Source organism: Aegilops tauschii, chromosome 3 (assembly GCF_002575655.3).
Source record: "Aegilops tauschii subsp. strangulata cultivar AL8/78 chromosome 3, Aet v6.0, whole genome shotgun sequence".
Classification (NCBI taxonomy): domain Eukaryota; kingdom Viridiplantae; phylum Streptophyta; class Magnoliopsida; order Poales; family Poaceae; genus Aegilops; species Aegilops tauschii.
Genome location: NC_053037.3, coordinates 179747005 through 179773695, shown reverse-complemented (window position 1 = coordinate 179773695; position 26691 = coordinate 179747005). Strand labels below are relative to the sequence as shown.

Genomic DNA, 26691 nt, shown 5'->3' with positions numbered 1-26691 from the left:
AGGAGGTACGTACATCGTATGGAAGTCCTAATCTCCGCTTCCTACATACAGACCCAGTTCATGACGCGTGAACAACGATTAATATAATAGACGCATCGAGTCCTCTTTTTGATACGCAACGTTACGTAGATCTACTTTTAAATCTCAATCGTCAATCTTTATAATTAACATAAAATCAACGGATGCAAAGAGGCGCATCGAGTCCTCCTTTTGATATTATTAGATGAAGACGTAATATTATGTAGATCTACTTTTAAATCTCAACCGTCAATCTTTATGATTTTTTTTTGCGCATAGTCAATCTTTATGATTAACACAAAATCAACGGGTGTAAAAGGATGATGTATAGAGAACTATGAAAGTTTTCTCCTTTTAATATTAAAAAAATATTAGGTATAGATTAGCTGAATTTCCCAAATGAGCACACGTACGGAGTAGCAGGCTTGAACTCAGTTTGGTGGGATGTCCCTGTAAACCGTTAATGGTGACCGGAATACATGGTAATCCATCTCACGCGAAAGCTAATATGCTGTTTCTGTAGCGTGAGCAAACAAATCACGTAGGACCATCAGACCTTTATCATCGCTGGTCCACGACTCCACGTACGAGAGAGAGAGAGAGAGATTGTACTGTTTGTGGCGAAGCAGCACCCCACGAGGGTAAACGGTGACATAGTTTAATGGGCTGAGCGCGCGTGCATCGTCTCATTGGCTGCTCTTCGGATCTAGATCCGATCGGCCAGCAGAAAATGACTTCCACGCTTTCAAGAAAAAAAAAAGACTAGCATACAATGCCCCCCTATCCAACTCACGTGACACGTCCAGTTGTCCTCAGATAATTCGGTGCAAGTGGGAATATATTAGTAGCTTTGGGGTTGGAGGTAGCTCGTGGCCATGCACCATTTTCATAAAACTATTGCTAGTACAAACCTAGTCCCATCGGCAGATCCTTCTCCCTCCAGCTCCGTTCTGCTTCCGCCGATCTCCACCTTATGCTCCTTGCCCGCACCGCGGCCAGGCGCCTCACGCTCACGCGGCCGTGCGGGTGGTCATCGGCGGGTCTCGTCTCCCGGATAGGCGCCGGAACGACGGTTGGTGCGCCGCCGTGCCGGCCGTCCATCGAGCGATTTTTCCTGCGCAAGATGGCCGACGCAGGTGCGTGCGCGTGTGGTTTCTCTCTATCTCCGTGTGTGTATTCAACTAAACTATTCATATGAGTTTGAGAAATGGAGATGGAGATGGAGGATGTTTTGGTCGACTCGGTTAGCAGTATAGTACGTATAACCCAAGTGGCCCAAGAAGACCCGCCCCCTGCCGCTGCAGTTTCTTCTCAAGCGGCCGACCATCGCTCTCCGTTGGAAATTACCAAACTTCTCGTGTTCTCCGGCCATGGCAAGCTCGAGCGGAGCTTGGCAAACAGCACTTCAACGGCCAGGCATACGTCGGTGGCGGCACCGAGCTCGGTGAGCACAGACCGTAGTCGGCAGTGATGGCGAGCACCTATAACTAACGTGGACGCCATAGCCGGCCGGCGACGACCAGCTTGGTGAGCATGAACTTGGCTACGCCGCTGTTCCTCCGGCAGCTTGCAGAGCTCGTAGTATAGGTGCAACTTGGCATGTGTTCCTTCCAACGCCCCTTCCAGTCTTGCTAGCTCGCTCGACGAGGCAGCTACCTGATTTGGATCTGGACTTGTTGCGGAAGGCTTTCTTTTTCAGTAGGTGGAGCCAGGTAAAGCTTATCTACTTTTGTTCTTGGCATGGGACAGGTTTTTTTTCCTTATAAAGAAGGATCGAGGTTTCTAACTTAGCTAAGCCAAGTCACATCCTGAAATAGTTACACCGTACCATTTCTGATGCAGCATTCAATAATGGCTGTTCACTTCCGAGATAATAGCTCTCTGAATTCGCTTTAGCAAGTAAGAGAATCTGGATTGTCCTGCCGACACTGCTACAACTGTTCCATTTTTTTGGCATTTTGAGGAATTTTAAAACTTTAACACATGTAGAAATTTTGCTATATTATGTGATGATGCATTGTTTTAAAACATGGGTCCTTCTGAACTCCGTGCTTAAAATTAACGATTGTTTGATCTATACAAAAGAAAAAAAAAGTCATGCACTAGAAAATATATAGCGCCCAAAAGGTAAATGCACAATGATTTTATTTTTTGCACTGTTTACAAATTATTAAAATTTACCCTATAGAATCTATATCTTTATAAGTATTCCCGCAATGTACATTTGTGAATGTCCTTCTCGAGTTTCTCAGATTAAAAACTTTGGTTAAGTTATTTATATTTTTTTAAACAGGTTCATGTGTGGCCAAGAGTAAATCAGTGTTTTTTTTCATTCATTATTTGACCTGTTGAATAAGTAAATAAATAAATTGTGACCCAACTAATCATGGCATAGTAACATTTTGTATGTGTGCAAGCCAAATGAAAACATATTTTTCATGAGGTTTTGCATGTCCATAATACATTTCCGCATGCACACATGGGGCATTAGTGCTTTGGTAATATTATCTTAAACAGTAACATAACTTTTGAAATTTTGAATCTAATTGGGGCGTTTGTGTTGTGGTGCCAAAAATCTTCTCTAGCATCTATAAGCGTCAACCTGAAAAAGATGGACTCTTGTAATATTTTTTGTAAAATATAGCAAATGTATACTTTTATTGGCAATGCACCAATTTAATCATGTTTTGTTGCAAACCATTCATGCATAAATGAACATTCGTAGGTCTAAAAATTGTTGGGTACTTTTTGGATGAGTATCCGTGGCTTTCAGAATCTATATGCTCCTGTTTCGTATACATTTGAGAAATGTTTTAGTCAATGATTAAGATGTTGCCACATGCATATGTGTGGGCCACTATGCTAGTTATTATATTAAGCACATAACGGTTAACCCCAAAAGCAGATAAATTTGTTAAAAAGTCTAAAAAAACAATAAATTGTTTGACCTCTTGGGTACCATCTCAATATAACTGAACTATGACCTATATATGAAGCACATGTTCACATGCAAAGGCGACCTTATATGTAATTTCATATATTTTTCTAACAAGCCATTAGTGTGACACATCACTGTAAGAGCACGGAGAATGTGGATCGGTTGCAAGGGCATCTCCAAGGGCATTCACCGAATCGCATACCTCATTTATCGGCGGGCACGTCTAGATGTGTCCGTGATGTCCCCCATTTGACCGCAAAAAACATGTTACCCAACTGCTAGGAATGGTCCGAATATGCGGGGAGTTTTGGGCGACCATGTCTAGACGGACAATGAAGGAAGAGTAGGAGGTGCCTCTGGAGATGCCCTAAGTGAATGGGTAGAGCCAGGTGCTATAAAACTGAAAGTAGTGCAATGCTAAGCATCCTTAAGGATCTCATGCGTTAGAACTTAGGAAAACATTTTCTAGAGTGGTTACAGAGGTCAAAACTATGTTCTACTAAAGCTGGTTTTAGGATATTTCCTCAACACTTGCATGTTGCAATATTTGGACTCCCGTATAAGAGTTTTTAGACCAGATTTTACCTACATTGTACACACCCGTACCAACTGTTACTCATCGAAAATTATTATCACGTAAGTACTATAGTGTATTAGTAAGAGAAAAGTGCATATTTCAACCCAGAACTCGCGCCCTAATTTAGTTTACAACCTTCAACTCCAATACCGTCCACCGTATAACCCTAAACTCTCAAAACTGGATAAGTTTCAACCTTGTGTCCCTCAAACCAGTTTTCTGGTCGGTTTTGATAGGCCTTGAAGATTTGACCACCTAATCAGCCACCACATCACCAGAATTAGACCAAAAAAAAGAAAGGGTCCAGAAAAATTTGAAATCTTTCCCAAAAAATAGCAATACCATGCAGATAATTCAAGGAATGTTTGAAACATTTTTGCCAACTAGAATAAAAAATACATATTCAGGACCATTTTTGGTAAAAAAAAATTGACCAAACAATTCAATTGTCCAGAATAATTTGAAAAAATCCTTAAAGTTAACACTGTCATGCTAATCATTTTGTGAAAAAATGAAATTTTTTCACAAACGTAATAAAAATACATATTGAGGACCATTTTTGGTCAAAATTTGACAAAGAAATAAACTGTCCATACAAAATTGAAAATATTCTAAAACTGAACATGTCATGCTAATTATTCTGAGAAAGTTTGAAACTTCTTTGCCAAACAGAATTAGAAATACAACGAAAATCAAGCAAAGATGGAGAGGATATGTATTTTCCTAGTATTTGTTAATATATTTGGCAAAAAAAATCAAAACTTTGCCAAAATGATCAGCATGGCAAGGCTCATTTTGGGAATGTTTTCAATCTTTTCTAGACAATTTAAATTTTTGGACAATTTTTTTACCAAAAATGGTTTGGAATATGCATTTTCATTGTGTTTTTATTTTGTTTGGCAAAGGGATTCAAACTTTCCCACAATGATCCGCATGGCAGTTTTATTTTTTTAGCCCATTTTTCATTTTTTGGACAATTTCCTTTTTTTGATTTGACCAAAAATTGTCCTAAATATGTATTTTTGTTGTATATTTTGTTTTGTTTCACAAAACGAAAATGTCCGCATGGTGGGGCTCCTTTTTTTGGTTTTTCAATTTGTTCTGGACACTTTCATTTTTTGGGTCAAATATTAATGATATGGCGGCTTACTAGGCTGTCAAGTCTTCAATACATGTCAAAACCTTCCAGAAAGTTGGTAAGACACAGGGTTAAAAATTGTCTGGTTTAAAGAGTTTAGAGTTGTAATATAAATGGTATTGGAGTTCAGGATTATAAAGGCGTCATTTTAGAACAGGAGCGTTTGCTTCTTGGGTGTATACACACTCTATGGAAAAAATAGCAATTAATGAAAAGTCAAAAAATTCTGAAAATATTTTTGAAATCAACTTGGCCTTCCATTGTACTCGTAAAAGGAATTGCACGAAAGAAAATACTCTGTTGACTTCAACGAAAAAAAGTTTAGAAAAAAGTATGAATAGTGGCTTGTATATAGCAATATTTTTTCCCTAAAGTCAACAATGGTTTTTTATTTGCGAAAACGATATATAATAATGCCAAAAAAATTCAAGTTTATTCAAAGAAACTTTTGCATTTTTTTAATTTTTAATTATTTTTTCCAATATCAGGTCTATACACACCCAGGAACCAAAGGGCATTTCTACGTGAGTTCAAGGTTGAAATAAGCACTTTTTAAAATAAAACTGCAATTTTATTAATTAGAAATAACGGTTACATCGTCAATAAGAAAAGGTGCGATATTATTCACGGGCTCCTCAGACCAATCCCTAGTGACAGAAAATTTTGCTAGCTTAGCAATTTCACGAGCCATCTTATTTACTTCCCTATGACAATGTTCAAATCTAATAATAGGAAAATCACAAGCCAAAAAATAGCAATTATCAAAAACTATAGTTGCCACTCTTGCCGAGCGTCCTCCATTCTTCATTGTCTCAATCACTTCCATATTGTCCGAGTTAACAACAAGATGATTGCATCCAGGTTGAAATAAGCACTTCTTTTTAGGAAAATACACAGGAGCTCTTGGGTGCTCCACACCCCTGTACGAATATTAATCGTAAAAAAAATACCAATAATAAAAAAATCTGAAATTTGGGGATATCAAACCTGGGTTCTCCAATCTACTCCCATGTGAAGTTTCGTGAAAAAATACCGAAAACGTATCTGTGACGAAGGAAATGATGTCCGAACAAAAATCCATCCAAACAGTTTTTTCTATACATAGACAATTTCTGTCTTTTTTGCCACGAATACGTTTCCTGGTATTTTTTCACGAAATTTCACACGGGAGTAGATCGGAAAGTCAGGTTTGATATCCCAAAATCTTGGATTTTTTTTGAATTTTTTGATATCTTTTAACATTTAATGTTCGCACAGGGGTGCAGAGCACCCGGGGTGCTACAAATCCACTTTCCTTCTTTCTACTAGTAATCTTGGAAGTTAAAAAGTTGCTCATCCTTTCATGGAAGTAAAGGTGTCGTGGAATGGTCGTGATGCCAATAGAGCCGCTGATAAGTTAGCTAAGTTAGGTTTAGGTGCGCGCGCAAAAAAAAGGTTTAGGTGAGAGTTTATGTAAAGTTTGGTTTTCTATCCCACCCGAGCACATTCTGGAGATCCTCTCGACGACATTCCTAGTTTCGTTTAAGTTCAAATAAAGCGGCGGCATTGATCCTCAAAAAAAGAACTATTATATAGACAGTTACTCCCTCCGTTCCTAAATATTTGTCTTTCTAGAGATTTCAAATGGTCACCACATACGGATGTATATAGACATATTTTAGAGTGTAGATTCACTCATTTTGTTCCGTATATAGTCACCATTTGAAACCTTTAGAAAGACAAATATTTAGAAACGGAGGGAGTATATCACAAGCAGATCGATCGAATGGCTGTGTCACGTACTACGTACCAGTAACCGGTCGATGAGGAATAATACCTCGTGTGGTACTCATGCCGCGTACAAATTCGTGCATGTAGATGTTGCACATGGGTTCTTCCATTAGTTTGCTTCGTTTTTAATCGTCCCTTATTTTCGTTTGCCGCGACGGACGGGGACGGCTTTGCCTGCCGCCGGCCGTGTGTTTGCTCCCTCCAACTTGCATTTCTCTACTGGCTACGGTGCTTGTACTGGCCCCACACGCTTCCCTTCAATCGCAGTAGATTATTCCCTCCAATAATTCCTCCTCCACTGATTGGCCATTACGGTTCCAGTGCTCTGCCTGGTGCTTTTTCTCCGGGAAATCCCCCATGGCGTCCACGGCTGGGCTCCAAACGTCCCACGGCCACTGGTTCAACACCACCCTCACATCCTCCCAATCCCACCTTTGCTTCCGCTACTCCTTCCCGCGTCCTCCAGCTGGGGATTTTCTGGAGTGCTCTCCCCCTCGTCGCTCCCGACGATGCTCGTATGCGGTGGCGGCGGCGATCGTGGTGGAGAAGCTGGGGCAGGGAAGGTCTCTTGGACCTTCTCTGCCAGTGTCTCGACGAAGCCGCGATGGCTTCTTGGCGCGGCGGGGGCGTCAGCAGCTTGCTGCCGCTCCCTGTGGCAGCGCCGTGGAGGGAGCGGGTGCGGCCCCAGGTACGCGCGCGAGCACCCGCTGGTCGTCGGAGCGGATGAGAGAGCCATGTGGGGAATGGAGATAGCTGTAGCTTTGTAGAGGTAATATACACGAAACTGTAGCTGTGAATCCCATCCGCTAGTGGCTTATCTTTAATTGGCGTGGGAGCGGGGAGAGAGGCGTTTGTGTCCTCGAGCTCCATGGAGTCTTATTTTTTTCAGAAGTTCAAAAAATGAATCTTAAAGTTCAAAACATTCTGAAATTTTTGTGCATGCTCTTATAGATGTATACTACTCCATACTTTTTATATGTGTAAGATTTCATGATGAAATACAATAACACGCACCAGCTAAAAAATGGCAAAATCGTTGATTTTTTTTATAGTGAACATTACACATACCATTCATTGTTTTTAAAATCATGATTTTTTTCTTTTTTATGTAGCTTGCTTGTTAACATATTTCGTTATGAAAATTTACACACATGCAGTATACCACAATGTGGATTCTTTTCTCAGAAAATTCGAAACTATAGAGTATAATTTTTGAAAAAATAAATAAGAAAAAGAGGCTCACTCACACCCTCGCTACAAAAGGCATTTATGGGGAGCGGGGGACTACTGCGCTATATATGGTTCGGTGGAGTATACACTAGACTGGGTGCTGCATCCGGCTACAGCGGAGCTGCGACCAGTACGCCGTGGAGCTGCAACCAACTGTGCCAAATGGTACGGCCGTTTTTTGCTTGAACCAGAGACAATTGGTGGAGCTTCAACCAGCGGCGCCAAATGCTACAACCACCGTCGTTTTTGCTAGACACCATAGAAAGCAGAGGCTGCGCACGATCGACACATGAGGCTGCATGATGTTCAGCAATATAATAATGATATTGTTCAGCAATATAATAACGTTAACTATCAACCACGTGTAAGAATCTTGTTGTTTGTGTTTGCATGCAGCAACCGATCGCTTCGCGAAGACCTTGACCATCCTCCCTAAGCCTGGTGGTGGAGAGTATGGCAAGTTCTACAGCATTCCTGCACTGAATGATCCAAAGATAGGTGATGACTCTTTTCTGTTTTTCATTTATTTGTTTGAGTTTTCTCCTCCTCTATCAGTGCAGTTTTTATTCCTAGCAACTGAGAACGCACAATGCACGTTTGCCGGTACAACCATATTCCAATTGCATACATAATAATCATACTATTTTGCGTACGTATAGATTGTAATGATATACTCTTTATAGATTTGCAAAAGTAATAATCCTGACAAATATTTTTATTTTCTGCTTTATCAGATAAGCTTCCCTACTGTATCCGTATTCTTCTAGAATCAGCTGTCCGCAACTACGATAACTTCCAAGTTACGGAGAGTGATGTCCAGAATATCATCGACTGGGAGAAGACATCCCCAAAGCTTGCCGAGATACCATTCAAGCCAGCACGGCTTGTTCTTATGGTATTGAACTGATACATCACACAAGATTAATTCCCTGTGTTTCTGAATGTATTTTGCTGATGACTGCCCTTACTCTCTAGGACAACACTGGCGGCCCAGCTGTTGTAGATCTTGCAGCCATACGAGATGTGATAGCGGAGCTAGAGAGTGATCCCAAAAAGATCAATCCACTGGTACACATCTGCCGTCTTTATTATCCAAAAAGCTCTACAGTATCAGTTTGTTCTGTATCATAGCAAAATCACTTCAAGTAGCCTGGGATATAGAACACGCATTTTCTTTATCTTGATTTTTTTTTCAAATACAGATTTTTCATCTGGAGTATTGCAGGTTCCGGTGGATGTCGTCATTGACCACTCAGTGCGGGTGGATGTAGCCAAGTGTGCCGATGCATTGAAACAAAACATGGACCTGGAGTTTAGCCGCAACAAAGAAAGATTTAGTTTCTTCAAATGGGCGTCATCTGCTTTCAACAATATGCTGGTTCTGCCCCCTGGTTCTGGGATCCTTCATCAAGTAAGTGATCTGGGTCCAGGGGCCAATTTCTGTACGGCTAATAATTAAGTCTACTGTCTGACTAACTCTTTGTCCTCATCTTTGGTTTTGTAACACAAATTTCAGGTCAATCTTGAGTATCTTTCCAGAGTTGTCTTCAAAGCAGATGGTGTCTTGTACCCTGACAGTGTGGTTGGCACTGATTCACACACCACTATGATTAATAGTCTCGGTGTTGCAGGTTGGGGAGTGGGTGGTATCGAAGCAATGGCTGCAATGCTTGGGCAGGTAAATCTCAAGTGGATATAGCGTTCTCTTAAGATTGATCTTCCTGTTTCAATATAATTTCTTTTTGGGACACTAGTTGTCCGCGTGCTCTTGAGATTGATCTTCCATATTTCACTATAAGTTCAGCAATATAATAAGGACAAATCTTGATTATTATTAGTTAACATTTGATTTAGCTGCATCTCACCACATGTTATTACCATATGCAGCCAATGAGCATGGTTTTACCAGGTGTGGTTGGATTCAAGCTCACCGGAAAGTTACAGGATGGTGTCACTACTACAGACCTTGCCCTTACTTTGACCCAAATGCTAAGGAAGCATGGTGTTGTTGGCAAATTTATTGAATTCCACGGTAGGTGTTCGTGCTAAATAACATGTTCGTATATATTGGTCATATTTAATTAGTGTTTTCTCCTTTTTCTGTTACATTCAGGTGAGGGTGTGGGCAGCATCCCTTTGCCTGCTAGAGCCACAATCGCAAACATGACTCCAGAATATGGCGCTACCATGGGATTTTTCCCTGTAGATCAAGTGGCATTAGATTACCTCAGACTAATAGGGCGAAGTGATGAAACAGTATGTTTAACTATCTACTACTCTTAGTCTATTCCATCACATTTCTATTTGTTGATAGCTAAATAAGCATAATATAGATGGGTAAACTGGTACCGTGAGCAAACCATAGCGCTTCTCCATTACATTACATACTATAGGGAGTTTTTGGTTGGGCACTTAGGCCATTAGCTAGCTCTTCACACAAGAAAGCTAAAAGCTTTCGCCATATCCAAAAGCCTAATAGTTAAAAGACATGATAATCTGGGGCTTGATTTTCTGGCTATTGCCAGTTTAATTTGTTACTTAGCACATTGAGTGACCTAGAAACAAATAGTTACGAAAAAGAAGAGAAGTCCATATTTTGTTCTTATTTTATGGAGAGAAGTCCATATATATTTCAGCACTGAATTGACACGAATGTTTAAGAAACAACCCGGAACTTTAAAACCATCTAAGATACAACCCTAAGCTTTCAAAACCATGCAAATTTCAACCCTGACTCCCTCAAACGGGCTTCTGGTCAGTTTGAATGGTTTTGACCAGTTGACCGACCCAGTCAGCATTCACATCAGCCGCCACGTCACCAACACACTTTTTTGACCCAAAAATAGACGTGTCGAGAAAAAAATGAAAACAATGTGTAAAATGAACACTACCATAATGATCATTCTGTTATAATTTCAAACTTTTTTGCCAAACATATTAAAAATATAAGGAAAATACCAAATATCCATTTCGGCTCCCGAGCTCATCTGATCCCGTGAACAGTAAAATCAATATAAATAGTAAACAAATTCAAAAAATCCTATTTTTTGCATCAAAGATATTTTAATGCGTGAGGTCCGCTCCAAATTTCAGCGCATTTGGACATTTGAGCAGCTCTCAGGAAAAAAAAACAAAATCGGTCCCGAACAGTGCACGACCAGTAAACTTTTTCACACACCTCAATTTTGTTTTGTTTTTTTGCTGAGAGCAGCTCAGATGTCCAAAGGAGCTGAAATTTGGCACGAACCTCACGCACTAACACCATCTTCCATGAAAAAAATGCGGAATTTTTTGAAATTTTCAGTATTTCTTTTGATTTTACTGTTCGTGCGCAGGAGCGGATGAGCTCGGGAGCCATTTAGCCGCTCTTGGAAAATACATATCCAGGACTGTTTTTGGCCAAATTTTGACCCAAAAATAAAAGTTTCCAAAATATTGAAGACTTTCTTCAAAATGAACAATACCATGCTGGTCATTCTGGGAAAGTTCCAAACTTTTTCTGATGAAACATTTTGCTAAACAGATTAAAACATACAAGAAAAAAAACATATTTAGGACCTTTTTTGTAAAAGTTTGAGCAAAACTAAAAGTTCCTAGAAAATTAAAATATTCTCTAACAGGAACACTACTTACCATGCTGATCATTCTACAAAAGTTTACTTTTTTTCTTTTCATATTGAAAAATACAAGCAAAATACACATTGAGGACCTTTTTCGTTCAAATTTTGACAACAAAGGGAAGTATCAAAAAATAAATAAAAATCTTCTCTAACAAAAACACCACCATGCTAATCAACCCGGAAAAGTTTCAAGCTTTTTGCCAAACAGATTAAAAAATACATAGCAGGACCTTTTATGTTCAAATTTTGACCAAAAATGAAGTGTCCAGAAACAATTGAAAACATTGTATAAAATGAACAGTACAGTGATGATCATTGTGGGAAAGTTTCAAACTTCTTTGCCAAACAGATAAAAATACAATGATAATACATATTTAAGACCTTTCCTCATGACATGTCAGCTCATGTGGATGTTGACTAGGCGGGACAGCTGCTCAAACCAGTCAAACTAACCAAAAACCGATTGAGAAGAGTGAGGATTAAAAGTTGCACGGTTCTGAAAGTCCAGGGTTGTAACTTAGGTGGTTTTGAAGTTTAGGGTTGTTTCTTAGACATTTGTGTCAATTTAGAGTTTAAATATGGACTTCCCTGAAGAAAAAACCCACAAAATAAAAATGATGCTAGTTTATTTCCAAAGCACGACCACTTCTCCATGGAAGTCATTCAACTGCTTTTAGGTAAATAGTAAAGCACTTAAACATGCGTACTACATACTATGTATTAAGTTGGTTGCATCCTTATGCAAACTAATCAAATATTGCATTTTGATTTAGGTATCAATGATTGAAGCATATTTGCGAGCTAACAATATGTTTGTGGACTGCAATGAGGTATGGCTTTGCCTTTGTTTTTTCATTATGATGCTCGCGTTTGAGTTTTATGTTACTCAGAATATGGACAAACTTGCGTTCATGACGGCAGCCTCAAACGGGACCAGTTTACTCTTCAGATCTTGAGCTGGACCTTACTACGGTGGAGCCTTCTGTTGCCGGCCCAAAGAGGTGTGTGGTCTTGACGACTATGTTGTTCTCATTGAATAAATATGGAAGCTCCCAAGTTTGAGTACTCATGCTTCAATTTGGGTGCATAGTTCCTCTCTATGTAGAGGACATTTAGTTCCTTCGATATCCTCCTTCATGTCATTTCATGATATAACTGTTCTACTAATGGGGAGGTGCATTATGATTATTGTTTGATTAATCAAATTGTAGGCCTCATGACCGGGTTCCTTTGAAGGAGATGAAATCTGATTGGCATGCTTGCCTGGGCAATGAGGTTGGTTTCAAGGTAAGCTTTTGGTTTAGCGGCATATGGCTAATGCATGACAGGAATGAGATTAAATATCCGACATTAGTCACCAAATACCTATAATTTCTTCATAAACATTTCAGGGTTATGCAGTGCCTAAGGAACAACATAATAAAATTGTGAAATTTGACTTCCATGGACAACCCGCTGAAATCACACATGGTAGTGTGGTTCTTGCAGCAGTATGCAGTTCCACAAACTCATCAAATCCTAGCGTTATGATCGGTGCTGGCCTTGTGGCAAAAAAAGCCTGTGAATTGGGTCTTGAGGTCTGTTCTTTCATAATGTGTTTACATCTTCTATTTGATGGATGACTTGTTGGTGCTTGGTCTCTTCTCTTGCGGTGACAATCTGTTTTTAACTGTGCAAAAACACTTTTCTTCAGGTGAAGCCATGGGTTAAGACAAGCCTGGCCCCTGGATCTTTGGTTGTCACCAAATACTTGGAACACAGGTATATATGTCCTTTTGCCACCCCGCAACTTTTTGACGAAACATGGAATCATAGTTGCAATCTATAGTATATATATGGGGAATGGCACTGAAGTATGTTGCCATTTGTTTATGTAGTGGCCTTCAAGAATATTTGAACCATCAAGGCTTCCATCTTGTCGGATATGGTTGTACCACTTGTATCGGCAACTCCGGCGACCTTGATAAATCTTTATCAGATGCTATTGTAGATAACGGTAATACAATGCACACTAAATATTTTTCACTGCAATGCGTTTGTACTCATGGTTTATATTATTTGGTTAGATGTTGTTGTTGTTGCTGTGTTGTCGGGCAACCGTAACTATGAGGGTCGTGTGCACCCTCTAACTCGAGCTAACTACCTCGCCTCACCACCTCTTGTTGTTGCATATGCTCTTGCTGGCACCGTAAGTCCATTACATTCTCCCACCTTGATGCTCACATAGGCATAACTCCCTCTTTTCCTTCGCATGATGGTTAACTAGGGCTCATTACAAATTGTGCCATTTTAGGTTGACATTGATTTTGAGAACGAACCTATTGGAATTGGAAAGGATGGCAAGGAGGTTTACTTCAAGGATGTATGGCCCACAAATGAAGAAATCGAGCAGGTATTGTAACTTCAATACTCATGTCCATGTTTTAGCTATCTTTATTACGTAAAGTTCAACCTGATTAAAATTGATGATAAATTAATCACGCTCTAGAATATGTGTTGTCAAAATTTACTCACTCTGATTACTAATATATGAGATAAATTTCTTTGATGAAGCGAGAATAGTACCACTAAATATTTCGTGGAAAAAAGATCTTGTGATGATAACTTATTAGATCCTTCATGTATAACTGAAATGCTACATGATGACCAGGTTATCAAGTCCAACGTGTTGCCGAAGATGTTCGTGGACACGTATGGTTCCATCACGGAGGGCAACGACGCATGGAACAATTTAGTGGTCCCGAAAGAGACGCTCTACCCGTGGGATCCGAAATCCACCTACATCCACAAGCCGGCGTACCTGGAAAATATAACCATGACCCCGCCCGGCCCGCCCTCAGTGAAGGATGCCTACTGCCTACTAAGCCTAGGGGACAGCATCACCACCGACCACATCTCTCCCTCGGGGGTCATCAAGCCAGGAACCCCTGCCGCCAAGTATCTGCTGGAGCGCGGCGTGAAGCCCGAGAACTTCACCACATATGGCAGCCGACGTGCCAATGACGAGATCGTTGTGAGGGGGGCGTTTGCCAACATTAGGATTGTGAACAAGCTTTTGGAGGGAGAGGTGGGGCCTAAAACCGTCCATGTCCCTACGGGGGAGAAGCATTACGTTTTCGACGCTGCCATGGTATGTGATCGTCTATTTTTAAAGTCGCATCAAAATTACCTGTATTCGAGTAGTTATGGAGTCACTGAAATAATATCTAATCACCCACATTGACCCCTTGGTTCATATACAATCTATCCACCAAAAGTGTACTATTGATGTTTTGCTAAAACTGTGCACTTTTCAAAACCACTTCTTACAACTTTTTTGTTTGTTGTTGTAATTAATGCAATGCAGAAATACAAGTCGGAGGGTCATGACATGGTCATTCTTGCCGGTGATGAGTATGGAGCCGGGAGCTCCCGTGATAGCGCCGCCAAGGGGCCATTGCTCCTGGTAATCAATTCATCTCCATAGAGAGACTCTATGCCGATAGTCAATCTTGCTCCGCATGAAACTAATCAACAAGTTGTGTGGTGTTTTGGAACAGGGCGTCAAGGCAGTGATCGCTAAGGGCTTCGAGCGCATCCACCGGAGCAACTTGGTGGGGATGGGAATCATCCCTCTTCGCTTCAAGGCTGGCGAGGATGCAGATTCACTCAACCTCAGTGGGCATGAGTGTTTCACGATCGACCTCCCTCGCAAGATTACCGAGATTCGTCCAGGCCAAGATGTGACCGTTACGACACAAAATGGGAAATCCTTCACTTGCACACTTTGCATTAACACGCAGGTATGTCATATCTAAGCCATAATGTAAACTGGTTGAGGCATTGATATAGTCTTCAAACTAAAATTTAGCCTCCATGTATATTTAGTCATGTAACATGTTGTTAATTTTTCTAAACTTATGGTCAAACATAAAAATATGCCTCTTGCACATATTCTAAAACAACCTACATTGTCATGTTCTTTCTTGTGATGTAGGTGGAGCTGGAATACTTTAACCATGGAGGCATCCTCCCCTACCTTATCCGCAAATTGGCATGACCGACCGAGGAACTACATTTAAATTGTATTATCTATATGCAATGTCATGAATTTATTCTTTATAAATTGATTATTTGTACCCCTTGATTCCATTTTGACTTTCATTTTTTAATAAATTTGTGATGAAACATTAAAAAAGACATAGCGGAGCTTCGACAATAATTAAGAGGGGACAATTTACTTGATAGTGTATTGATAATTTATTAGTGAAGACAATATGTTTGTTTGGCGTACATATATGCACATCCGCAAAGCTTTCTCTTGGGATGTTTATGGGCACACGGTGATGGCACAAGAATGGTCTATGTAGGACTGAACACGTGTTGGTAGATGCACCACTAACAAGCCAATGCTAACTCTGTGTGTCACTGTTATAGATAACAACACCGACAACCCCACATTTGGTTCGTCAAACCGACAGGGACGATTCTACCGGGGGGGACCCCCCCCCCCCCAACTATCTGGTTTTTCTGAATGACGGCTTACGTTTTTTAGACAATCAGCGAAGCTTTATTAAGTCATCACAATGTTTACAGGGACAAAAAGAAGATCCCCGGGGTGGCCTAATCAAACATGGCGACCAGGACCCCGTGGTAGTGCATGCCTCGCTAGATTGTGAGCTTCGAAATTCGAGCTCCTAAATTCATGAACAAAATTACATAAAGCAAAATTCCTGGCATACTCTCTAATCTCTTGCACGATTGCTCCATATTCTGCTCCACTCCTCCTCTTGATGTCTTCCACCACAACCGAGCAGTCTGATGCCACCTGGATGGCGGAGATGTTCAGATTTTTCGAGAGTGATAAAGCTTCCCTCACAGCCAGTGCCTCCAGCGTAGTGGGATCGACTATACCTCTGAAAACAATCACCGAAGCACCCTGGAACCTGCCGTCCCTGTCCCTGCAGATTGCCCCCACTGCTCCTACTCCCCGACGTCCTGCCACAGCCGCATCCGCATCCGCATTAAGCTTCATTACGTTCTCTGATGGCTGGATTCACTGTCTCGGCCGGGCCGACCTTGAGGGATTGTGATGCAGGTTCGGTTTCTTCGTGAGCTGAAGATCATTCCAGTAAGACTGGATAAAATGGTGGTCGATATGGGACTTTGGAAAATGTCCTCATACACTACTTCCTCCTTGCTCCCCATATAGCCCAGAGAGTAATTTCCAAATAGATAAAGTCAGCTAAAAAAATAAAAAAGGAGCCAGCTTAGGGCCTAATCCAATCGTGCAAGCAGAAACCGCTGGGGCCTGCGAGTCATTATCTAACCACACCGACGCATACAGCTAATACAGCCGCAAGACCAGGCAGCAAGCCTGGTAAGCTACCTAAAAAAAAGCTAACACAATCACAAGTAGATTTGATTGGTCGTTTCTTCTTCAGAAAAGGCAGATCGACCGATCGCCGATCGATCTATCTTCAGTCTTCCACCACTCGCCGTCGGCTCGTCTACTCGGAGGTTGCGGACGCTGCGTTGCGACCCCTATCCCTCGCACGGCCAACAAGACGGCGATTTCCTCAAATATACGATCCAACATAGACTGTCGGTTAGTTTTGATTTCTAACTCCATCCTGTAATCCGTAATTTATTTTGATGTGTTCTCTTAACACTATGAACTAGAAAATACAACTCTGAAACGATTCAGAAATTATTTTATTGTCTAATTATGCGTTTGTAAGTACAAAGAGGAAGAGTTTTGTTGAGAACATTTTCTAGCCAATTGAAACTAGGAACCAATTCTGAAGAAATTACCGAGAGCCTTAATCAAGATAGTTGTAGAGCCAAATTCAGATCCATAGATATGAAAACAGTATCCAAATTGCAGAACCACAGCTATATTTTTAGTATTTAGACCTTATTACTATATATACTATGATTGATGTACGTATATTGTCTTTTCTTTGACTGTGATCGATTCTTCTAGTTCAAGCCCCTGCCCCCTATCGTCATTTTCTGGCTCTGTCCCTGCCTACAGAGGGTGCACCAGCTCCATAGTATGTGTCTTGGATGACTAGATGAGTGGGTGTTCCTGGATGGCTATGTAGGACTGGACATATAGGGCGTGTTTGCCTGCACCAGTTTTCAGAGGTTGCATGGAAAAAACGGACCCGGCTGAGTGGAGCCAGGTTAAGAAAATACATGGCAAAATATGGTATTTGCATGTTGTTTGGATGCCGGTATATGAGGTCTTTGCATCGTGAAAGCAATTTCCACCTGGTGTTTAGTTGCACACATGCATAGCGATTAGGAGTTAATAACGACAGTTGAACAGAAAGGTTACATTAGAACACACATGTGACATCACACACACATCTACACGAACAACACATGCACACGTGCCAACACACCTACACATCCGGAACAGATACTGTCGGTGGAAACGACACCTATGGGATCACTGGGATCCCTTCTACGGTTGGCGGGCACGGGGTTGTGCAAAGAGCGGGTCCAGAAGCCAGCACAAGGATCGTTTACCCAGGTTTGGGTTGCGAGGATGCGTAAAACCCTAGTCCTGCTTTGGTGTATGTATTTGAGTGTTCTTGAGTTCTTGAACTAGCTACGGTGTGTCTCTAGTCCAAAAGATCCAGATCCTTCTCCTGGTCGCCTCAGGCCTCCTTTTATAGATAAAAGGGGTTGCCACAGTGGCACACAGGAGGTGGAAAGGTGTACAGTGGATGAGTCTATCCTCTAGCACCGTCGGACAAACGCATTTAATACGCTGCCGACGTGCCCCTCTTACTTTATCGGGGACGGCAAGGAAGCTCGTCCCAGCTGTCGCCGCCTCGCCTGGTTGCGACGCGCGTCCGGGCTGACGAGGCGTTGTAGCGCCACGTTGGCTGGCTGCTGGGCTGGCGCGGTGGTGGAGCCTTCACGAAGATCTGCATGCCACCACGCAGGTGCTTGCTGAGTCGGTCGTGGAGGCCGCCCGTTGCCACGCAGGTGCCTGCCCAGCTGGTTGAGCTGGCAGCTGCATGGGGACGGCGGTGGAGTCTTGGCAGACGCGGGCCCTGCTGCTGCCCCGTAGGTATCTCCGGCAAGGGCCTTGCCGGGGCCCCAGCAAGGGTCTTGTCGCGACATCGTGGTCTTCCCCGACAAGCGTCTTGCCGGGGGTCTCGTGGATTTCCTCGGCTAGGATCCCACCGAGGATCGTCGTCTTCTGGTCCTCATCTGATCTCGTATGTTCTTGATCTTGACGAAAATCTGCATGCCACCACAGAGGCACCTCCCGAGCCTTGGTTCCAATGTGGTTGTTGGCGGCGTTGGAACCCTCGAGCTCAAGGGTGGCTCGCTCTGCTGGTGTTGGGCAAGCTGCCCTGGCAAGGCTCTTGCCGGGGCCGCGGAGGCCGCCCCGTCAAGGGTCTTGCTGGGGGAGTCCACCTTGCCCCTTTGCTCTTTGTGGTCTCTGGTCTTGGCGTTGCCTCTGGTCGCCTTGTGCCTTCGGCTTCCCTCCTCTGCCCTGCTTAGTGTGGCCATGGGCGCGGCTCCGACTGGTCGTGCACTGGTAAAGGGGTAAAAAGGAGAGCCCTACTTTTGTACACCGACAGGAGCCCCCGGGCCTGGGCCACACATAAGCGCGACACGTTGTTGGGCTAGGCCTAGAACGGTGCGCGGGTAGGCGGGGCGGATTTTTACCGTGGTAACTTTTCGCTCGCTTGCGCTCCCCCACGACCCACGTTGAACGCGCGTCGTGGAGGGTCGTGCGTGACGTGGGGGTCATGCGTGACGTGGGGGTCATGTGTGGGGCGGTTCCCGCACGCATGCGTCACATCGTGGTAAAGAGGCGGCTGGCGCCTTCCCCATAAAAAGAGGGAGACGCAGAGGCGCGGCTCATTTACTGGGTGGACTCGGGTCGTGGTCTTCAAGGCGTCCGCGCCCAACGATCATGGGGCGGGGAGCGGTCGCCTCACCCGTCCCCTCGATTCTGCTTGCTCGCCACGTGTCCCCCAGGCAGGTGGCAGGCGGTGGAGGCGGGAAACTGGGCCGTCGCTGATTGGGGCAGCGGGTCGGTCTCGATTCCCTGCGCCCCCGATAGCCGGGTTGGTTGAGTGGGGCGGCCGAGCCCCGACCCCGCTCCTTTATAAGAAGGGGGAGGGGGATGTCATCTCAAATTCTCCCATCATCCATCTCCTTCCCCTTCCGCTCCTTTCTTTCATCTGCCATGGTGAGAGGGGGCGCCGGCCCTTCAACGGTGGCGGCAAGGGTCGCTGCTCGACAGCGCGTTCCTCCTTCCCAAGAGCTCGCGGCGGCGGATCCGGCCACGAGAGTAAGGGGAGGGGGCGAGGCTGAGGTTGCCGTGGCGCTCGGGGAAGAGGGGGACGGGGCGGCGCACCGGCCTTGCCTCCGCCAGTGATGCCTCCCGCGATGGAGGGCCACGTCGGGGACCAACCCCGTGAGTTCTTCATCAGGCTGCGCCGGCCACCGCGTCGTCATCTTCGTCTCCCTACCCCATTTGCTCGGGAGATAGAGCTCGACCCGTCCCAGACCCTCAGGTTGCACATGAGGGGCTGCGGGAACGGCGGCACGCGGGTCGACGTCGACTTCCCCGCTCCTCACGTCATGTACCTCCGTCGCGGATGGAAGACGTTTGCTCTTGTCCACAGCCTGACGGCGGGGCTCGTCCTCTACTTCAAGTTAATGGAGGACGACCTGCTCTCCGTCAAGGTCTTTGGAGATCTTGGAACTCGCCTAAAGTGCTGCGTGGAGAGCTCCTCTGACGATGAAGATTCCTCCTCAAGCGAGAGTGACGAGGAGGACAGCGACAGCGACGACGAGGGCGTCGAGCGGCGGGATGCCGACCTCGACTCTGACTGACCGCGCCGCCCCTTGATGTCTACTACGCAACCTTCTTCTTATAGACGTTGTTGGGCCTCCAAGTGCAGAGGTTTGTAGGACATTAGCAAATTTCCCTCAAGTGGATGACCTAAGGTTTATCAATCTGTGGGAGGTGTAGGTTGAAGATGGTCTCTCTCAAACAACCCCACAACCAAATAATAAAGAGTCTCTTGTGTCCCCAACACACCCAATACAATGGTAAATTGTATAGGTGCACTAGTTCGGCGAAGAGATGATGATACAAGTGTAATATGGATGGTAGATATAGGTTTTTGTAATCTGAAAATATAAAAACAGCAAGGTAACTAATGATAAAAGTGAGCACAAACGGTATTGCAATGCTAGGAAACAAGGCCTAGGGTTCATACTTTCACTAGTGCAAGTTCTCTTAACAATAATAACATAATTGGATCATATAACTATCCCTCAACATGCAACAAAGAGTCACTCCAAAGTCACTAATAGCGGAGAACAAACGAAGAGATTATTGTAGGGTACGAAACCACCTCAAAGTTATCCTTTCTGATCGATCTATTCAAGAGTCCGTAGTAAAATAGCATGAAGTTATTCTTTCCGTTCGATCTATCCTAGAGTTCGTACTAGAATAACACCTTAAGACACAAATCAACCAAAACCCTAATGTCACCTAGATACTCCAATGTCACCTCAAGTATCCGTGGGTATGATTATATGATATGCATCACACAATCTCAGATTCATCTATTCAACCAACATAAAGAACTTCAAAGAGTGCCCCAAAGTTTCTACCGGAGAGTCAAGACGAAAACGTGTGCCAACCCCTATGCATAAGTTCACAATGTTACGGAACCCGCAAGTTGATCACCAAAACATACATCAAGTAGATCACGTGATATCCCATTGTCACCACAGATAAGCACATGCAAGACATACATCAAGTGTTCTCGAATCCTTAAAGACTCAATCCGATAAGATAACTTCAAAGGGAAAACTCAATCCATTACCAGAGAGTAGAGGGGGAGAAACATCATAAGATCCAACTATAATAGCAAAGCTCGCGATACATCAAGATCGTACCACCTCAAGAACACGAGAGAGAGAGATCAAACACATAGCTACTGGTACATACCCTCAGCCCCGAGGGTGAACTACTCCCTCCTCGTCATGGAGAGCGCGCCTCCCTGCCTGATGTTGATGGCCACCAGAGAGGGATCCCCCTTCGGTAGGGTGCCGGAACAGGTTCCCGATTGGTTTTTGGTGTCTACAGAGGCTTGCGGCGGCGGAACTCCCGATCTATTCTGTCCCCTGATGTTTTTAGGGTATATGGATATATATATATATATATAGGCGAAAGAAGTCGGTCAGGGGAGCCACGAGGGGCCCATGAGGGTGGGGGGCGCGCCCGGGGGGTAGGGCGTGCCTCCCTGCCTCGTGGCTTCCTTGAAGCTTCCCTGACGTCTACTCCAAGTCTCCTGGATTGCTTCCATTCCAAAAATAACTCTCCCGAAGGTTTCATTCCGTTTGGACTCCGTTTGATATTCCTTTTATTCGAAACACTGAAATAGGCAAGAAAACAACAATTTGGGCTGGGCCTCCGGTTAATAGGCTAGTCCCAAAAATAATATAAAAGTGTTTAGTAAAGCCCATAAACATCCAAAACAGATAATATAATAGCATGTAACAATAAAAAATTATAGATACGTTGGAGACGTATCACCCCTCCCTCGGCCACGCGCCCTGCCGAGGGCCTTCCTCGTCAAGCTCTCCATTTGCGCGTTCCCCATCGCCTCCTTGGGCGGCTGGCGTAGGAGGGTCGGAGAAGGCGAAGAAGGCGGGTGGCGGCCGTCAAGTCGGAGTACGCAGGCACCGACGCCTTCGTCGCGTATTGTCGGCCTGCTGCCTCATCTTCCAGCTCCCCTCCCGGCACCGGGATGTTCCTTGGTGCCTTCTACTCCTCGTACCTCGCCTAGGCGCTCTTTTTGCCCTCCTGCTACCTTGTTACACCTTCTGGAGAGAGGGACAAGAAAGGGATTACGGGCATCTTATCTCTTTTCAGTTTGTAAGCCTGCGGGCACTTGTTAATCTTAAGACTTGTAACCCCCTTGCTCATGTTTTCCATTCCGTATGAACTGTACCTGTATGGGATGTTTTTAATGAAAAAGGGTGTTTGCTGGGTTCTTTGTGTACGGGCGAGGCCCATGCCAAGGAGTGAATCCTTGTTATTTTTAAGATAAACACTGTCGCCCGGCAACAGACCTTGCCGTCCCCTTACTTGTTTCGACCATTCTCACGCTCTTGGCGGAGGCAGGGGCGAAGTAGAGTTAGGCCCTTTGTTTATTTCCTCGCCACCGCGACTACGACCCGGTTCCGACCCAGGGACTTGGGTACAGGAAAAAGGGGGAGCACGGTGGTCTAGGAGCAAAACGAGGTTCCATATGTCCCAACTTCATACGGAAATGCACAATAGAGGATAAAAGACTTATCTGAACCCGCAGCCCCCGGCAGCCTTGGCTTGCCGTGGTTGGATTCCTGCATCTGCAGTCCCCGGCAACCTTGGCTTGCCGAGGCCGGAGCGCCGGCTCGTTCTCTTTCTTCCAAACAGCTCAGCAGAAACGTCCATGTACCCTGCGAACCAAAGAGGACAGAAAGGAACAGAGAACGCGCACTCGACCTCTATGCTAGGGGTTAGTCGCCGCTAAGCACTATCAACCCTAACCGGGGGAGAGACTTAACCTAGCATGCATGCTAAACTTAGGGCACCAGCGCTTCGTTTATTTATGCTCAGGGTCTGCGCCTGGCTTTGTACAGAGGGTTACATGCCTTGCCGGCAAGGCTTGTACAAAAGGTGGTTTACCGGGGGACCCGGCAACCGCGCCTTATGGGTAAAACTTGTGAAGATGTTCAATGTTCCAGGAGTTGCTCACCGGAATAGCATCTTCGGTCTCCAGGCGGACTGCGCCGGGCCGGGTGACTCGTATTACCCGATAAGGGCCTTCCCACTTCGGCGTCAACTTGTTGGAATTCTTGGCGGATTGAACGCGCCGAAGAACAAGGTCGCCTTCCTCAAAGCTTCGGGCATGAACCTTGCGGCTATGGTAGCGGCGCAAGGCTTGCTGGTAGCGCGCTGCTCTCACAGCCGCCCGAAGACGATCTTCCTCGAGGAGCATTGTGTCATCTTGCCGCAATTGCTCTTGCTCAAACTCGTCATAAGCGAGCACTCGAGGTGACCCGTATGTGAGTTCCGTGGGGAGAACTGCTTCTGCCCCATATACCAGGGCAAAGGGTGTCTGGCCGGTGGCTCGATTTGGTGTCGTTCTGATTAACCAAAGAACCGCCGGCAACTCATCAATCCAGCGCCTTCCGCTCTTGTGCAGTTTGTCAAAAGTCTTTGTTCTCAGGCCTTGCAGTACTTCAGCATTTGCCCTCTCCGCCTGGCCGTTGCTCAATGGGTCTGCCACGGAAGCGAAACAGACCTTGCTGCCGAGGTCCTGGATGTATTGCATGAAGGTGTGGCTTGTGAACTGCGTGACGTTGTCGGTGATGACCCTGTTTGGCATACCAAAACAGCAGACTAGCCCCTTGAAGAACTTGATGGCTGACTGTGCTGTCACCTTCCTCACTGCCTCCACTTCCGGACACTTTGTGAACTTGTCGATTGCAACATACAAGTACTCAAAGCCGCCAACAGCGCGGGGGAAAGGGCCCAGTATGACGAGCCCCCAGACCGAAAATGGCCAGGAGAGAGGAATTGTTTGAAGGGTTTGAGCTGGTTGATGAAGCTTCTTTGAATGGAACTGGCACGCTTCACACCTGGTTACTAGTGCTGTTGCATCTTGGAGGGCAGTGGGCCAGAAGAAACCTTGCCGGAATGCCTTGCCGGTAAGGGCCCTCGACCCTACGTGGGAGCCACATATGCCTCCATGTATATCTGCCAACAGCCCCAGTCCTTCCTCCCGGGGAATGCACTTCAATTTCACACCGTTCGGTCTTTTTCTGTACAGGATGTCGTCGATGAACTGATACATGGCAGACCGATGGGCTACTTTCTCCGCTTCTTTCTGCTCCTCAGGAAGTTCCCCTGTCTGGAGGAACCGGACGGTATGTTGTGCCCATGCCGGAGCCTGGGGCTCGACGGCAAGGACTAAAGGCATTTCCTTCGCCATGGGAGCGGCTGTCTCTACGGCCAGGGCTTGACGCCCTGCGGAGTCGGTTGCCCCACGGCAGGCTCAGTGTCCACGACAACATCCTTGCCGGTGGCTCCTGGGAGCTCGGCGGGAAAGTACTTGCCGGGGCCTGACTTTCTCTGCCTGTTCTGCTCTGTCGATGGTTCAACGGATGGTTGAGTTAACCGAAGCACAAAAGTACCTGGTTCCACAGGTAATTTGAAGGCAGCGCGATTTGACAGGTAATCGGCGATGTCGTTCTCCGCTCGGGGAACGTGCTCTGCTTGTATACCGTCAAAGCGCTCTTCCAGCTTCCTCACCTCATCTACGTAGGCCTCCATCAATGGGTTCTAATAATCTTTGTCGACTTGCCTGACGACAAGCTATGAATCACCCCTGATGACGAGCTTCTTAACTCCGAGGTCTGCTGCGATCCTGAGATCGGCAAGCAACCCCTCGTATTTAGCAGTGTTGTTTGTGGACATCTCCCTGGGAAAGTGCATCTGGATTACATACTTGAGGTGCTCTCCGGTGGGTGCGACGAGCAGCACACCAGCACCTTGCAGTGAGAAAGCCCCGTCAAAGTACATGATCCAGTTGCGACTTGCTTCCTTGCCGGGGAGAGTGGTCTCCTGGATTTCTTCGTCGGGCGTTGAGGTCCATTCCGCAATGAACTCTGCCAAGACCCTGCTCTGGATCGTCGAAGTGCTTTCAAACTTCAAACCAAAGCTCGACAGCTCCAAGGCCCACTCCACAATCCTCCCGGTTGCGTCTGGGTTATGCAATATCCGTTGCAACGGGAGGCGGGTGACGACGGTGATTTCGTGTGCTTGGAAGTAATGATGCAGCTTCCTCGAGGCCATAAGGAGGTCGAAGAGCAATTTCTGCACACCGGAGTACCTTGACCTAGCCCCCTGCAAGAGGGAGCTGAAAAAATAAACCGGGTGCTGCATCATCTTCTTCTTTTGCATCACTTCTTTCGGTCGCGCATGCCCTGTCCTGTCAACGTCAAACTCTGCCGGGGGCCCCGCCTTGCCGACACCAGGCCCTGTCGGGGGAATCTCTGGCTCGCCATCCGCCGGTCCTGCCGTTGCCACTGCCTCTTCGTCGACCTCGCTCTACGCCACTAGCGCGGCGCTGACCACTTCATTCATCGCCGCCAGATACAGCAGCAACGGCTCTTGTGGTTTAGGCGCAACCAATATCGGTGTAGAGGAGAGGTATTTCTTCAAATCCTATAGCACTGCTTCGGCCTCTGGAGTCCACTCCATTGGGCCCGCCTTTTTCAAGATTTTGAAAAAGGGAAGGGCACGCTCAACAGACTTGGAGATGAATCGGCTCATGGCGTCAACGCAGCCGGTGAGCCGACGCACATCCTTGATCCGCCTGGGCGCCTCAATCTGCTCGATAGCCTTGATCTTGTCTGGGTTAGCCTCGATCCCACGATGTGACACAAAGAACCCGAGAAGTTTCCCAGACGGAACTCCGAAGACACACTTCTCAGGGTTCAACTTGAGGTTGATCTTGCGCAAATTTGCAAACGTCTCCTCCAGATCTTGTACAAGTGTTGCCCTGTCCTTGGTTTTGACCACTATGTCATCCATATATGCTTCCATATTTCTATGTAGCTGGGGCTCAAAACCAATTTGGACTGCTCTTGCAAACGTTGATCCAGCACTCTTCAACCCGAAAGGCAGCCGTAAAAAGCAATACGTACCACATGGGGTGATGAATGCTGTCTTTTCTTCATCTTCTCTTGTCATGAAGATCTGGTGGTATCCTGAGTAGGCGTCGAGGAATGATAACAGATCACACCCGGCCGTGGAGTCAACAATCTGGTCGATGCGCGGCAACGGAAAAGGGTCTTGGGGACAAGCCTTATTGATATCTGTGTAGTCAATACACAGCCTCCACTTCCCATTTGCCTTGCGCACCACCACCGGATTGGCCAACCACGTCGGATGGAGTACTCCTCTCACCAAGCCTGCCGCTTCCAACTTCCTGATCTCCTCTGTGATGAACTCTTGCCTTTCCAAAGACTGCTTCCTGACCTTCTGCTTGACGGGCCGCGCATGAGGACAGACATCAAGGTGGTGCTCAATCACCTCCCTAGCAACGCCGGGGATGTCGAATGCTTGCCACGCAAACACATCGACATTCGCCCGCAGGAAGGCGACGAGCGCGCTTCCTATTTGCTGTCGAGGGTGGAGCTTATGGTGAAAGCCCCTCCCATGCCATCCTCCTTGACAGACACCTTCTTGGTCTCTGGCGGTGCGGCTCTGGATTTCTTGCTCTTGCCGGTGGAGGTCTATGGCACGTCCTCGACGGTAGCACAACACTCCAAAGAGGTGCGCTTGCCGGAGTGGGGGCGAGAGATCTTGCCG

The 26691-nt window shown here is 45.5% G+C and overlaps 1 protein-coding gene across 3 annotated transcripts; it reads left to right on the top strand.

The window, feature by feature from the left end:
• Positions 1-745: 745 nt before the first annotated feature.
• On the top strand, positions 746-15468 carry LOC109738732 (putative aconitate hydratase, cytoplasmic). 3 transcript variants are annotated; one of them, XM_020297818.4, is made up of 20 exons: positions 746-1154; positions 8068-8169; positions 8406-8566; positions 8647-8739; positions 8897-9082; positions 9188-9349; positions 9559-9703; positions 9785-9927; positions 12065-12121; positions 12213-12292; positions 12503-12578; positions 12683-12868; positions 12985-13052; positions 13169-13287; positions 13358-13479; positions 13585-13683; positions 13942-14421; positions 14638-14736; positions 14831-15073; positions 15268-15468. In XM_020297818.4, the coding sequence occupies exons 1-20, from the start codon at positions 992-994 to the stop codon at positions 15328-15330; spliced, it is 2847 nt and encodes a 948-aa protein (XP_020153407.1). In that variant the 5' UTR covers positions 746-991; the 3' UTR covers positions 15331-15468. The 3 variants fall into 3 exon arrangements, with proteins under 3 accessions (XP_020153407.1, XP_020153406.1, XP_020153408.1); XM_020297817.3 differs by lacking the exon at positions 746-1154 and adding an exon at positions 6435-7129; XM_020297819.4 differs by lacking the exon at positions 746-1154 and adding an exon at positions 6595-7210.
• The last annotated feature ends 11223 nt before the right edge of the window (positions 15469-26691 follow it).

What these genes read in the sequence shown, in the direction of transcription:
- LOC109738732 (XM_020297817.3), top strand. Translation starts at nt 6,799, where the DNA reads ATGGCGTCCACGGCTGGGCTCCAAACGTCCCACGGCCACTGGTTCAAC. An exon ending in CAAATTTATTGAATTCCACG is followed by an intron (nt 9,704 to 9,784) that starts GTAGGTGTTCGT and finishes TGTTACATTCAG; the next exon opens with GTGAGGGTGTGGGCAGCATC. An exon ending in ACGTTTTCGACGCTGCCATG is followed by an intron (nt 14,422 to 14,637) that starts GTATGTGATCGT and finishes AATGCAATGCAG; the next exon opens with AAATACAAGTCGGAGGGTCA.